A 14132-nucleotide genomic window follows, 5' to 3' on the forward strand; every position below is an offset into this window, starting at 1 on the left:
CCCCCCTCATCCATTTTCATAAACACTGCATTAAACTCTGACACGACCTCCAAAAATCCATGTTCACATTCTTCAAAAACTGTCAGATACAGTCAGAGAGGACAGAGGAAACTAATACTGCCAGACAGAGCAGCTCTACCCAGAGAAAAGGAATTGAGTTACCAAACTGGACCTGCTTCCCTGGTTTTCTGACAGACTTTTTACAATTCTGCCACACCTACCTCTGGAAGAATTAGATTCCAGATGCACCCAGCTTACTCCATTCCTCACACAATAAGGAGAGGGCTCAACATAGAGCACAAGGATGAAAGAGATGGTGGTTTATGGCAGACACAGCAGGAACTGCACGCTAGAGCTCGTGAAAAGAAAAATAACTTGGGCTCTGCAGCCAGCAGGTAAAGGTTTTTCCAGTATGATTCCCCACCACCAGTTCCCTTCAGCCAGGACTTTGCAACCAAGTACTTTCAAATAAGCCAGTCATCCTGGGACCAAAATGAACCACTTTTGTGATTTATAAACTGTGACTTGAAATACTGCTTTCCTCACACTCATTTGGAGTTTTTGTTGGCATCGGCAATAGGCAGAAAACAGCAGTTTACAAACTCATGGGACTGAAAGTATCTCACAGCACACAGTCACCGTTAAACACTTTATTGTTTAGGAGGGAACCTTGGAAGGGAAGGAATGTGCCTGCTGGTGCAACCAATGGCAGCATGCTAGGAACAGCTAATTCTAACAAGCTGCTCAGGGTTACTTCCAAATACTTCTTTCTCCAGAGCAAACAAACAAAGGCAACAGCTTTGGTGAAACCAAAGTTAGAACTGGGTGAACCCAGCTTATGTTGGGGCAAAACCCCAAGCTACAAGCTGTGCTGGAAGCACTTGGGGTCAACACAGTTCTTCACATTGCAAAACAATGAAAATAAACTACAGCATCCCCTGCTCCTGGGACCTTTCTCCCAACTCCAGGAACATTCACCGAGGCTGATGCCTGCAGGCAGTTAGAAGAGGAATCATGCTGTATTGTCTAGGTCGTGGAGAGCAGAAGGCACTGGTTTTGGTCAGTGTCTGTCCAGAAGGATGCTGGGGCTTCCAAGGGCGTCTGTGGTCCCTGTCCTCTGCTCTTTGGCGGATGATGTTTATCCAGAATTAACTAACAGCTCCTGGAGAAAAAAGGAGACAAAAGAAAAAGGCAGCAAGGTAGTTATGCAGCTGTTAACATGGGAATGTTGCCATCAGAAATGAAAGAGTAGCATTGGTAGGGTGAAAAATCCCACGGAAAAATCATCAGGTTTCACCTACTGTAAAACACAAGATATTCAAGGCAAGAGGACTGTGGAAGTAAGAAAGCAGCTCATGATACCAAAGGTAAGGCTGATTCTGTGATCAAGAGCATACAGTCAGTTGCAATGATCAGGACTGTAAATCCATCAGCTGACAGTGGGAGAGAACAGGGAGCTCCAGGTAAGCCTTGGAGCAGTGAGGTCACAAGAGTAAGTGCAGCCCCACACTAAGTCCTGCCTCAGCAGGACACAGGAGCACTTTGATTAGCTGCCATCAAACACACACACACACACACACACACACTCCCCTCACTCTCTCATCCTGGAACAGGATCAATACAAGAGCACCAGAGAAGTGAGAAGAAGAAAGATGGGGACCCAGAGATAACCCTGACTCCTGACATATCTGACAGCCCTTGTCCTGCTAAGATCCAAGCTCTCCTAAAATTCAAAGCAAAATCATGTCTGCTTTGTCCCCACAGAAAACTACTAAGTGGTACCTCCTCAGACCCTGCAGGTATCTGCATATGGGCTGTGAACTCCTGAGGGTTATTATAAGACAGACACCTTCTGACGTTTTTAGGATGGAGATTGCAAAGTCTGCTGTGGTCTCTTCCTATTTTTATCTTATCACATCTATAAAGTCAAAGAAATCAAACCAACGGTGCCATCAGCAGTGGATGAGAACACACACAACACCAGCTGTAACACCCCTCCCTCTGAGGATCTTAGAAATCAGTGTTGGATCCCACTTCACAACGTGGGCAATCAGCTCTCCTGCAGCAGCAAAGGCACCCTTGTGTCAGTGCTACAGAACAGCAGAATCACAGAGGGTAAGCCCATCAACAGGCTACTTTTTCTCATGCTCTGGATACCTGCAGGTCCCTTTTGCTCAGCAGACAGTACTCATTCAAGAGCTAAAGCCAACTAGAGAAAGACAACTGAACACTTCACTGCACACAGTCTCATTGCCCATTTTTATTAGGGCTGTATTTGAGCTCAGTTCTACTCTCCAGATATTTGCCTTTCTGAGGAGAGGAACTGTGCTTCCTTCAGTGTGAATCAGAATGGAAAACATCACAAAATAATGATGCTAGCACACTTGGCACTGTTTGTCAGAAGGTGAAGATGTCATTTAGGCTGCTTCTGCACAGCAGGCTGATATTGGCTGATACATGGCCAATGCAGACTGAATATGCTGGCCTTGAATCTCCAAGGACAGCCCCATCTCTGACAACAAAGAAATGGCAAAGTTTCAAAAGACTCAAGAATAAAGAGAAAATTGTTCACCAAATTATTTAGACAAAGGTGATGCAGAAATCTGACAAATGAACCATCAATAATACTCCACTGACTCTAATTTCCCAGGTAATTTTTCTCATCATTAGTGACTTAAAAGTTATGCACAGAGCAATATATTTCAAAAACTCCAATAGCACTCACCGAAATTGCAATGAATGAAGCAGTAACAACTCATGATCAATTTTGCAATGAAGTAATTTGCTGTATTCACATTGTAACACTTCAGTAAAGTGTCCAGGAATGCTACATTTTGTGAAAAAAAACCCAACAAAATCACTTCTGTGGCTACTCTGCAGTTAACCCTTCTGAAGACAGTAAAATCTCTGTTTTAAAAACACTTTTGAAGAGTTTCACAGTTACACAATTTCATGTTCAAAATGATAACTACATATTTCAACCTCCTCTAGTTGCAGGTGCCTCTACCTATGGCAGGGGAGCTGGAACTAGATGATCTTTAAGGTCCCTTCCAGACCAAACAATTATATGATTCTATGACATTTCTACTTATTTCAGGAGAAAATGAAAACAGCTCTTAACCTCAATGAATTCCTTCCAGCCTAACCTACCCACATACCAGGTATGCACTGAGCTGGAGGCTCACTAACATTCCTTGTGCAAGGCTCCATCTCACTCTGGATGAATTAGCCTCCTCAAAATCTTTTGCACAGTGAGCCTGGACCCAGAACTGATGGGCTGAGGGACACCATATCTCTGAGACTAAACCCATTCTATGCCCACATTTTAATTCCACCTAGCACTGCAGCCATACCAGTGCAGACTTGGCACCCCTTCATTTTCCTCCAACCTGGAACCCTCCCTGCAAGGTTGCTACAGCACTCACCTTGAACAGAAGGAGCCAGTAAAGGGAAGGAGAAGCTTTACCTCTTCTCCATGCCCTTATCATTGCATATGAACCAGACAAGGTGAATATGCAACAAGTCCAGGCAGTTGGCAGTCGCTGCTCTCACATGACAGGATACTCCCAATTAATGGAGTTAGGGCTCAGACTGAAAAGTTTTGGTGCCTCCTCATAAAGTGACTGTTCCACAGTTGGCATTAGCTGGTCTCTGCTGCAGTCTTAGAAGAACAAGAAGTCAGGAGATGAGCAGCCTTGGAGAGTGCACCACATCCACAGTAAGATGGGAGGGAACAGTGCCCTTCTCACATATGGAGGGCATGTTATTTTTAATGCCACTGCCAATGCAATCCAAGTAGAGACCAGGTTCCAGTCTTGATGAGCTCCAGCTCAGTGCCTCTGCATATGAAAATAGTGTCCATACATAGGCAAATTCCCCATCAGCACCAACAGGAATGGCAGTCTGTTCAGTCCTGACAGCAAGTCCAGCTGGAGGGCATACAGCACTTTTTTTCTTCCATGCCTCTCACAGCAAATGGGACCTTTGAGCCACTAGCTCATGTTCTTCCACCACTGTGGGACCCTGCTCAGGAGCCAACCGCAGTCAAATGGGCTGCTCAGCTGACACGCCCTGCCACTTTGCAGCCCCTGTGGGAAAGCCAGCAACTTTCCAGTTCTGGTTCCAGCTGAGTGAGGAGAAAGGGCTGAGCTCTGCAAGCAGATCTGCTCCACAAATCTCATCCCTGCTGAGAAGGGAGTCCAGTCAATGCCCAGCACAGTCCTTGTCCTCTAACAGAGCTGAGGCCTTGGTACCTAGCACCAGGGTAAGTTTCAGCAGGATTTTCTAATGTACCTATTCCTCTGTCCTGTTCTTTCTTTCTCAGTCCACTCAGGGCTGCCTGGTGAATCTGCAGCATCCTCTCCACCTCCCCCAGTTGCTGGCCAGCTCCGTGCCTCGGCTCTCGGCCTTGCTGGAGGCTCTCAGCCAGCAGAGGAATCTCCTCCTTGAAAAGCCAGACCCTGAAGAACTTCCTCCCTCCGTGTTTGCCAGAGATGCTGTTTGCCAAGCCTCAGCTGTGTTAAGACATATTTATTTAACCAGCCGTTAGTCTCACAGGGTAAACCCTGCAAGTTTCCTCCACCACGTGCCTCGCCTTTGTTTTAACATCCCTTTAAGCAGTCGCACCACAGCGCTCACACATATGGGCACTGTGTAGCTATGAAGAAATCAGAAAGCAGATCCCCATGATAAATGACTTGGTGCATTTGGAGTGTCAGTGACAAAGTAGAAATTAATCTCCATAGTTCCGAGTTCCCTGCCGTGCGCAGGCAGCTCTAAACATCAGAGTACCTGTTGGCACACAGCAGACCTCAGCAACGTGACCGCACAACTTTCTCATCTCAGTTAGTGTGGAAGGAGGCACAAACAAAATACAAAAATCCTGACCTGCCCTAAGATGGGTGTTCAAGGCCTTTACACTGGATGAGGCATTTGCTGCAGGGCTATTAGCACCCCAAAGCGATGCAGGGGACATTTGAGTCACTTTGGCTTGATGTATGCTGTAGGTATTTTTTGGTTATGTGCAATTTGTTCTGTTACACTCAGAGTATTGGCTATTTTGTGGAGCAGCTGTGCTGACTAATGGATCACAGCACTTCTGTGCCATATAGTTATTGCACAGAAAAGCCTCTCTGTCTCTCTCATCCTTCAGGACTCCAACAGTTGCTGTCCTTGGGACTGGAATAAGGAGGGCCAGGAGCATGCCTGGCAGCAACAAAAAACATTAATTCAAAAAGCTATGAAGAGAGTTTTGTTTTCCCTCTTCTCTGTACTGGTGTTAATAGTTTTGCAAAGCAGGGAAGTTCACCCAATGACTTCTTGGCTACTTCCCCAGATGGTGTCTTCAAAGTTGGCTTGACAGCAGAAAAGGCGCTTTTCAAAAAACTCACCAGATGCATTGTCAGAACACCCCGGAAAGTGCTTTCACGTGGAAGTCTCCTGGTCTACATACCCCACCAACAGAGTGCTAGGAACAGAAACAGTCTTTATGGTTTCCTCCTCCCTCTCCTTCAGCTCACAAGAGCCTACACACTGCTTGCTTTGCTCTGCCTTGACACCTCCCCATTGCTCTGCATCACCCGAATACAAAGTTATTTACCAGCACAACTAATCTCCAGCTGTTTTGAGACTCACCTGTTTGTTCATGCATTATAACATTGATTTCCTCCAGACAATTGTTCTGATCATTGTTCTAACTCGCAGAGAGCTCCCGTCATTAGCCTTGCTTAACAGGAAATATTTTGCCACTGACTGAGCAGCTCTGCAGTCAGCAGACTGCACAAAAAATCATCCCAGCTGGGGGGCTGCATCTCCCTGCTGAGCTGGTAACCCCAGACGTCGCAGTAGGAAACAAGCTCAGTGCTTTTGATTTTGGACATGTGCTAGAAAAAAGCAGGGCCAGGAGGAACAAACAGGGCTCTGCAAAGGGCTGCTGCTGAAAGGATGACTGTTAATTAATCCACATACAAACCGAGGGCAGTTTTTGCTCAATCGATGTTAATTGCATTTAATCTCATCCTTGCCATTAAGAAAAGCCACCGGGCCAGGCTGATGTCGCTAGCGCCTGACATGCAGATTCCACCCACGTTTGGGAGGCAAGGCAGGAGGAGAAAAGTAATGGAAAGAAAAGAATAACCCTTCCTCAACCCCTTCTGCATCACTGCACAATTTCATCCAGTCTGTTCCATTATTTAAACAATTTTTGTTTTCCAATAACATTACAGAGGAGCTCAAAGGATGAAAATCAGACATAGAGCATTTCACTACTAGTTATTCTTCCTCTCCTGGGTACCAGCTTAGAGCTTTGCTAACCTGCACAGCTTGAGCTATTGTGCTTCTGTAAAGGCCTGAAATACAGAAAATCACTTATGTGAAGTGGTGTTTGCTTTTTAGTCCTGGGCTGATCCCAACAGACCTGCCAGAGCCCCTCAACATGACCTGCAACTGCTGACTGCCACCTTCCATCAGCTCTGCTGAAATCTTTCTCCTCACCTTGCTACGGAGCACAACCCCAGCGTGCACCAAAGCATGCTGAAGCTGTCCTTCTCTAACATAACACAAACTGGTATTTGCTATTAAACAACCTCTGACCAAATTTGCCTTGTAAGACAGAACATTTTTGAAACCTGAACTTCGCAGGCAAACCAACAGTGATCTGCCTCTGATCTGGGGACTGTGTCTTCATCCGCCCAGCTACCTGCTTGGGAAATGGGAAAAATCCTCTTGCCTCTGCAGGAATGAAGCCTGGGGACAGAGGAGCAGTTCTTGAAGCACAGGAAGCCCAAGGTGGCAGATTTCATGACTACTGGCTTATTGCTTCTGTGAGAGCCTTGTGTTTTTCCAAATCAGTATCAAGAACAATAATAATCAAGCCCAGGCTCTGTCAGCGCCTTTCCCCTGTGGCAGCACACAATGCTTGCCCAAAGCCAATGCTGCAGTTTATCATGGATTTTCTTTATCCCTCAACAAGTGTTAATCCCAATGCCTCTCACTGCATGAAGTGGACATATCACAAGTGCCATGAAGGACTGGCTGAGTTTTAAGTGCTCTGAAATGGCTCCACTAGATTTGGTCAAGATTGCTTTAAAATCATTTCCCATTAGGACTGTGACCCTCTCTCTTTACAGCCAGTGTAATGACTGTATCTCAGAGGAAGGTAATTACATCCCACTATCTGTACACATCAGAAACTGCATGCTCCAAGCACTACTGTGCCTTTCTAGACTGAGTGGTAGAAGGCAGGGCAGGAGGGAAAGGAGATAACACTGGACACCCCTCCATCCTGCAACCAGAGTCACCCCGAGTGTTTTGCAAACTTGTGGATTAGGGATAAAGGGATCCAGAAGGCACAGAGTGTTTCTAAAGCAGAACAGTGACAACTTGTACAAATCCAGCTCTGGTTTTGTGAGGATTAAAATGAACTTCACCCAACTGTGAATATCCGCTTCCAGAGCCAAAAGGAATGGAAAACCACTTACTGATGCAACACTATTTCATTATTTCAAACCCTAAGCCCAGCACTTCCAAAAATTAAGGAGAGGCAACAGTAACATTATTTGCTGGGGGACATTGGTTGCAACGGTTTAACTGCTGAACTGCCAAGCCATGCTCTGGGCACAAGGTAATGAAACAATAGACACAAATATTGGCAACTTCTCCCTACTGTCTTTCCTGCTCTTGCTACCATCCTCCAGAATAATCAGTGGGAAAATAAAAGGAAAAAATAAACCAGAAAGCAAGAGATTTTGGATTAAGTTGTATAAATGACCTGTTACCTCCTTACACAAGGAAGAAAGAAATGCAATAAATACCTGCAAAGCCATCTCAGTATCTTGGATTAAATGGATTACAGAAATGGAAAGTACATGATGCAAGATGTTATAAAACAAGATGCCAGGGAAGTGCAGGAATTTGAATCAGGCTGGCAAATGATCCCTGCAGACTATTGAGGAAAATTAATAGAGAGAAGGGGTAGAGACAGGACACAGTAAGGATACTGACTGATGAACGTTGCTGTTAGGAGGTGTAAATTCAGGATGTCAGACTTCCTCTTAAATTTACTTCAGTCCTGGAACAAAAATAGCAAATCCTACAGTGCTAAAAAGCACTGGAAGTAGAAAAGTCAGATATAGCAAGCCTCATTTCAGGATAGGTTTCCCCTGTGCATCCCTCAAGATTGAAGTTTGTGACTTTAATTATTCCTGGAACATTGTGTATATAGGGATTCAATGCAGGGATTACTAGCAGGATCCTTGTTATAAGTGCCACTTCTCAAACAAATTACACTTCACTGGATGTCAGCAACATACACAAGAAAACAAATTAGATAAAGGCAGCAGGACGGCAAGATACAGGTCTGGTGCAAAGAAATTTCACAAGGTCACCCAGAAAAATAAAGGCACTTAGAATTTAAACTCCTAGAACATTTCTAATTCCCCAGTACATTAAAGCTCCATGTGACCCAGTCACTAAACCTTCAATCCACTGTGACTCCACACAATCTAAGACCAAGCCTAGCTGAGCCATGCTTTATTTGTGAAGAGATGCCATCAGGGAGAGAGTGGAGGAAGAGAGAGACAGGAGATAGAAGGAAAAACCCCAGTTGTTCTCCCAAATCCTAGGAATCATCCCATCCACTGACTGTTCACAGCCCCACACAGACAGATGGGAGAAGCCAGGAAAAGAGGATGTGATTTCATTTGGAGGCAAATACAGCAGTTCCTTGGCTGCAGGGCTTTTTCACAAGCTGATCCCAGATTTATACACTGCATTCAGCCTTTCCAGAACTCATCTCAGGATGGATTACTAAACTGCAATCTAATGAACATGTCTTTGACTCCAGAAATTTTCATGAAGATGGAAGCACAGGAAAGTCCAGTCCTTGGGTAGAGTGCAAAGAGCAGCTGAAAACACCTCAGGTACAGCACTGTGCCTCTGAGATGGCACCTCAACAGTGGTCGTTAAATTCTCATACTGGGGATTTCCCCAGGTGCTTGCCAGTGTAACCAAACCCTGCAATTTCCCCCTGCACTCCAGGAGGGTGAGCACTGCCTGGAGCACACAAGCCAGTCCTAGGCTCTACTGTCAGTCACCTCCCAACTTATTCCAGCAGCTGAAATAAATCCCCATCTCAGTTTCCCTTTCTGTACCTAAGAGTAATGCCACTTACCAACCACACAGAGATATGATAATTATTCACCAAGAGAAGATGCTAAAGAAATGCAAAAATTCAGTTCTCAAGGGATCCATTCCTCAGTACAATTTGCACTTAGGTTTCAAAGGAAATCTGGTGCTTTATCTTGTTCTTTTCTGTCTTGCTATAGCAGGCTCCTGCTTTGGATTAAGAGAATTCCTCTTGGGGTCAGGTTATCGTGTCCACATTTAAAGTATGGCTCAATCCTGTCTAGTCCAGCTTCATACACCAAGAACAGAGGTGGGCAGAGACTTCTCCAGATATCCTTTTTCTATGCCTAATTCTATTTTTGTTCAGCGATACAGTGAAATTTCACAGAGAAGTAGTATGAGCTTGACTGGCTTTATTTGTTTAACACTTCACATTTTCATTAAGCTGTTGCTACTCGGCAGCCAGTAATTTTATTTGTGTGATAGCTGTATTCATCTCACCCACATGGGTGTAGATGTCGCTCTCCTTTTCTTCTGGCTGAAAAGGCAAAAATCAGCAATGACAGAGTCAAGAGAAAACTGGGAATCCTCAGGTCTGTTTACAGATAGATGTGAGATAAGACTTCTACCTGTTTTTGTAAAAAGCCTCCCAAAGACTAGGGGCACCTACAGGTAAAATTAAAAAGAGGAAAAAAATTATTTTGGAAGACTATCCTCCCCTACCCAGGTTCAAACCAGAAACTGAAATTATTTCAGCAGAATCAGCCCGTTTGACTCAGCACTGAACTCTCCTGCACCAGAAGCTTATTGCTGACTGAGTATTTACAGTATTTGAGTATCAGATTGTAAATAATTAATTATATGTCTAACTCTTGCCAATCTTCAAGTATCTTGAAATATCTGGTCCCGGGAGCTGCAAGATCCGATCAGATCTCAAGGAAGAAAAGTCTGGTTGGCTGGCCCTCACCAAGCCCCAATTAGACAATCTTCTACCAAGTTCAGGCAACCAGACAGAGAATTAACAGCCCTTTTTGAAATGCTAATGACTTGAGCCGAGACAGTCAAATGACTGAGCCACACCTCTCGGGCAGAGGTTTCAGAAGTCAAGAAACACTAAACATTTCACTGTGCCACTCCCCTTTGCCAGGATCAAGGAGCAGGGAAGCACTGGGGATGTGCAGCCCTTGGAGAGCACTGGGTGTTCCTGCCGGGCATGACGCAGGGATGGGAAGGGAGAGGCTCTCAGAGATTGGGAGGCCACGGAGACGTTCGGTTATGAGATTAGATGGAGATGCCCGACCACAGGCACGCCCAGGCAGCACCTGTGGGAAGCTGCAAGCTCAGCTGCCCTGAGCATGTCACTGTCACAGGCAGTGGGATCTGCTCTCCACTGGCATCCAGCTCAACCACTGCAATTAAGAGAGCAGCAGATAAAATGCTCTACAACCTGAACTACGGATCTGAGCAAACAAAGGAAAAACGGTGAACACTGGGAGATGCATCTTGATTTCTCAGTGTCTCCTCCTGTGTAAATTCCAAATCTTTCTTTCAAGACTAAAAACCTTTACCAAGTGAAAAACAAGCCTAGTATTTCTCTAGCTCTGTCCTGTCCCTATCCCTCTTCAGAGGACACCTCGATAGAACACCAGATGCTGGAATAAGCCACAAAAGCCTTCTAAATAATTATCTCCTATCGCCTCCTCTGCAAATTTATAGTCCTGCATCTGTGTCAAGACAGAGACCTGCTTCCATCTGTCTAAAACACATTCTTTACACAGGACCTGAAGGTGGAATGTTTAACATTAGCATTTGAAAACGTATTCAGAGACTGGAAAAGAAAGTGGCAGTTTTTAAGTGTGCTGTTCAATTGTCTTGTGGATGCTGCTCAAGTGGACGGGGAGTTTTGTATTTTTTTAAAATATGACAAATGATGCCAGTCCCATCTTGTAATTTTCCTCACTGTGCAGCATGTCTGTTCATGATAGATACCAGTGCTGCTGCTTAGGTGTTCGTTTATCTGCTTGGAAAGTATTGTGTATTTGGAACCAACTCATCCTAAAGCAGTAGCCCCGGAGGGTAAGAGTGGGAAAAAAAAAGGGTTGGGGGCAGGGGAGGAAGAGACAAGGGAGCTGTGGACTAGGAACACATTCATGCTTCTCTTGTAAAGGTTCTGGAAAAAAGCAACCATCATATTTAGTTTTAGCTACATCCTCTCTTCCCCCCTCCTAGACCATTCTTTTCTACTGTCACTCAACACCTCTTTACACACTCTTCCCACAAAGACCTTACCACTAACATACATTTAATTTCACATTTGCAACCTGTGAAAACAAAGCAAGCTCTTAGCTGCCTTCTGCAAATCTGTGCCAGTGCAGAGGAGCCTTCAGGTCACAACCTGAATAGTTTGCAGTTTAAGGGAGTATTTAAAAAAAAAAAAAAAAAACACATAAAGGAAGGAGAGAGGAAAAAAAGAAAGAAAGAGGACAAAAAATCAGAGTACTTATACTTTGTGTTTAAAGAGACTTCAAACAGGAACTTGCCAATTTTCTCTAACCAGGATTATAAGAGAATAAACTCAAATACTTTGTCCTTCTGCAGAGCCCTGTGAGCTAAATTTCACTCTCTGCAAAATGGCCAACATAGCAAAAAGCTCATAAATCCCTTTGACGTAAGTAACTTCACATTACTCTTGGGGAAACAGAGGCAGAGACAGATTCATTAATCCAAGTAAATGAACCCATGAAGCAGTCTGAATTTCTGAATCCCCATAATATCCCACACTAGAAACAGCACCCAGGGCCCAGCAATTTCCATGCCATGTTGCCTGGCACAAGAAAAGCAAGACACTTGAACAGATGAGAATGTTTTTAGAAAGGAAAAGTAAAGTTATTAAACTACACCTGCTCTAGCCATGTAGCAAACTCCATGCTTTGTTACTTTAAAATACCTCCCATCATGTCACTCAATGCATCATTAATGCCAAAGACCAAGGTCACATCTGTAAGATGCTGCCTCAGAAACCTGCTGAGTAGCAGAGAGCTACACAACCTGTCTGAACAGGTGGGTACAAATTCCTGTGGCTCAGCACTGTCAGGGTTAGCCTGCTGGTAATACTCAAGGTTAGCAAGGTTAGGGCTGGGTTGATCTGCCATCATTATTCTGCAGCCTGGGCATATCCTGAGAGGATCTTGCTATAGGCTGGTACTCCGACTTACCAAGTACAGTTTCCATGTGTGCACATGGAAAGTGTGTCTTACAAAGCTGTTTAGGTAGTTCCATGTACACAAAGAACTTTACAAGACACTTGTGTTAAAGAGTTTTTAAAACCAGCACTCAGTTAAACACTTGATTTTTAAGAGAAGAAGCTGGTCCCTAATTTTTTTTTTTTTGGTGGAGTAGGATTTGTTTTGAAAATAATAAAATTCCACATGTAAGATGGTGTCAGATGAGCTCGAATTGTGTAAGGTAGTTGTCATTACTGTGACTTAGAACTGGAACTTGCATTCAGGAAGCTCAATATTTATTGTCTCCCTAAATTTAAGTTGACAGAAAGAGTGTCTGCACCCGCAGGCAGAAAGCTAATTCCACCATCTCTTTTCCACAGTCTCATTCTCACATGTAAATTCTCCTGAGTGGACCTGCTAACAGCTACCAAAGCACCAGCCTGGATGATGCTGACCAAAGACCTCCAAGCACAAGGCTATGAACTACACAAACCAATCCTGGTCCTACTGATGCCTGCTTGGGAAGGAACAGTGTGCTTGCACATACACACACCCCCAGCTCAGCCAGCACAGGGAAGGACAGACTGCTCACTGAATTTGCAGACAGTTTTTCCATTACTTACTGCAGCGTTCAAACAGCCAGCCTGCTCCCTGTTCATCTGCTCTGTGGTGGCCATTTCTCCAGAGCTGCCCATCATTTCCTTAGCAAGCAGTAAAAACGTAGGATCACTAGAGACACAGCTCAGCCTTGCTGAGATTTCATTCTCTCAGCGGGTTGTAAATGCCCCTATAATGTTGGCTTTTTTAATCTTGTGTTATTATTACCCGCGGCTGCCATTCAGTCTGCAGAGAATAAAGCGCCCAGGCTTTCAGGACCCACACAATGGCTCTGTGCATTTGCCAGTGGTTGGACAAACAATAACGCTGTGTTTCAGTTTTATTGGAAACCTTTTTGTTGTGGGAGCCTGGCTGCATGTGTCCCTCTGCTCAGGCGACACAGAGGTGCGAGTGGGTGCCTCTGAATTCATCGGTGATTTCAGGAGCACGTGCCTTGGTTGGCCTGTGGAACCAGTGTGAAAGTGCACAGGCAGCTGCATGCTGCTGTGAGCCCATGAGAGACAGACACAGACCTGCAGAGCTACTCGGTCTCCTCTAGCTCAGCCAGGGAGTCCGAAGCTCTAACAAGGCCCCTCTGTGAATAATTACGTTCATCTCCGTGTAAACGGTGTTGCCAGCTCATGGGGAGGTGTGATGATATATGACATAACTGTGAAAATGTCAAAACACCGCTACCCTGAACCACGTTCTTACAAGAAATCTTGGCTTCCACTTGAAATTAAAGATCCTGCTGCTTGCAAGAAAGGCTTGAAAGCTGGAACAACTGAAAAAGCACAAATTAGAATGCAAAGAAAATTTGAAAAATGCAGGGCTCTTCTAATTCAGGGAGACTGATTGTTTTGGTCAGCTCATTATTGCTTGCAGGGGACACTGCAGATGTGTGAACTCTGAGAGAGCTGCAAATATCCCTTCACTCAAGAAAACAAGCCCTGCTGCAGACTCCTCACATGTTGAAAACCTAAGAGAGAAGTCAGAAACTCCCACAAAACCACAAGGTTTACTTGTGAAGCTGTTTAGAAACACACTAGGGTTATTTCATTTGTCTTCTGGTTTTAAGCAATTGAGTCACATTCTCACACCACTTCTATCTAGGCAGGAAGGTTAATTTATTGTATTTTATTTATTCCTTCCTTTTTCTTTTTATCAGTGAAAACACAGAACTAAAAT

The 14132-nt window shown here is 44.6% G+C and overlaps 1 protein-coding gene across 2 annotated transcripts in view; it reads right to left on the reverse strand.

Annotated features, from left to right (window-relative positions):
- Positions 1 to 635: 635 nt before the first annotated feature.
- The window catches only part of CHCHD6 (coiled-coil-helix-coiled-coil-helix domain containing 6), a 109054-nt gene continuing 95557 nt past the window's right edge, over positions 636 to 14132 (reverse strand). For both annotated transcript variants that reach the window (XM_033071907.2, XM_033071906.2), the window contains one exon: positions 636 to 1162. In XM_033071907.2, the coding sequence (XP_032927798.1) occupies positions 1139 to 1162 (24 nt within the window). In that variant the 3' untranslated portion in view covers positions 636 to 1138. The remainder of the gene's footprint in view (positions 1163 to 14132) is intronic.

The sequence above is a fragment of the Catharus ustulatus genome, chromosome 13 (assembly GCF_009819885.2).
Source record: "Catharus ustulatus isolate bCatUst1 chromosome 13, bCatUst1.pri.v2, whole genome shotgun sequence".
In the NCBI taxonomy this organism is placed as follows: domain Eukaryota; kingdom Metazoa; phylum Chordata; class Aves; order Passeriformes; family Turdidae; genus Catharus; species Catharus ustulatus.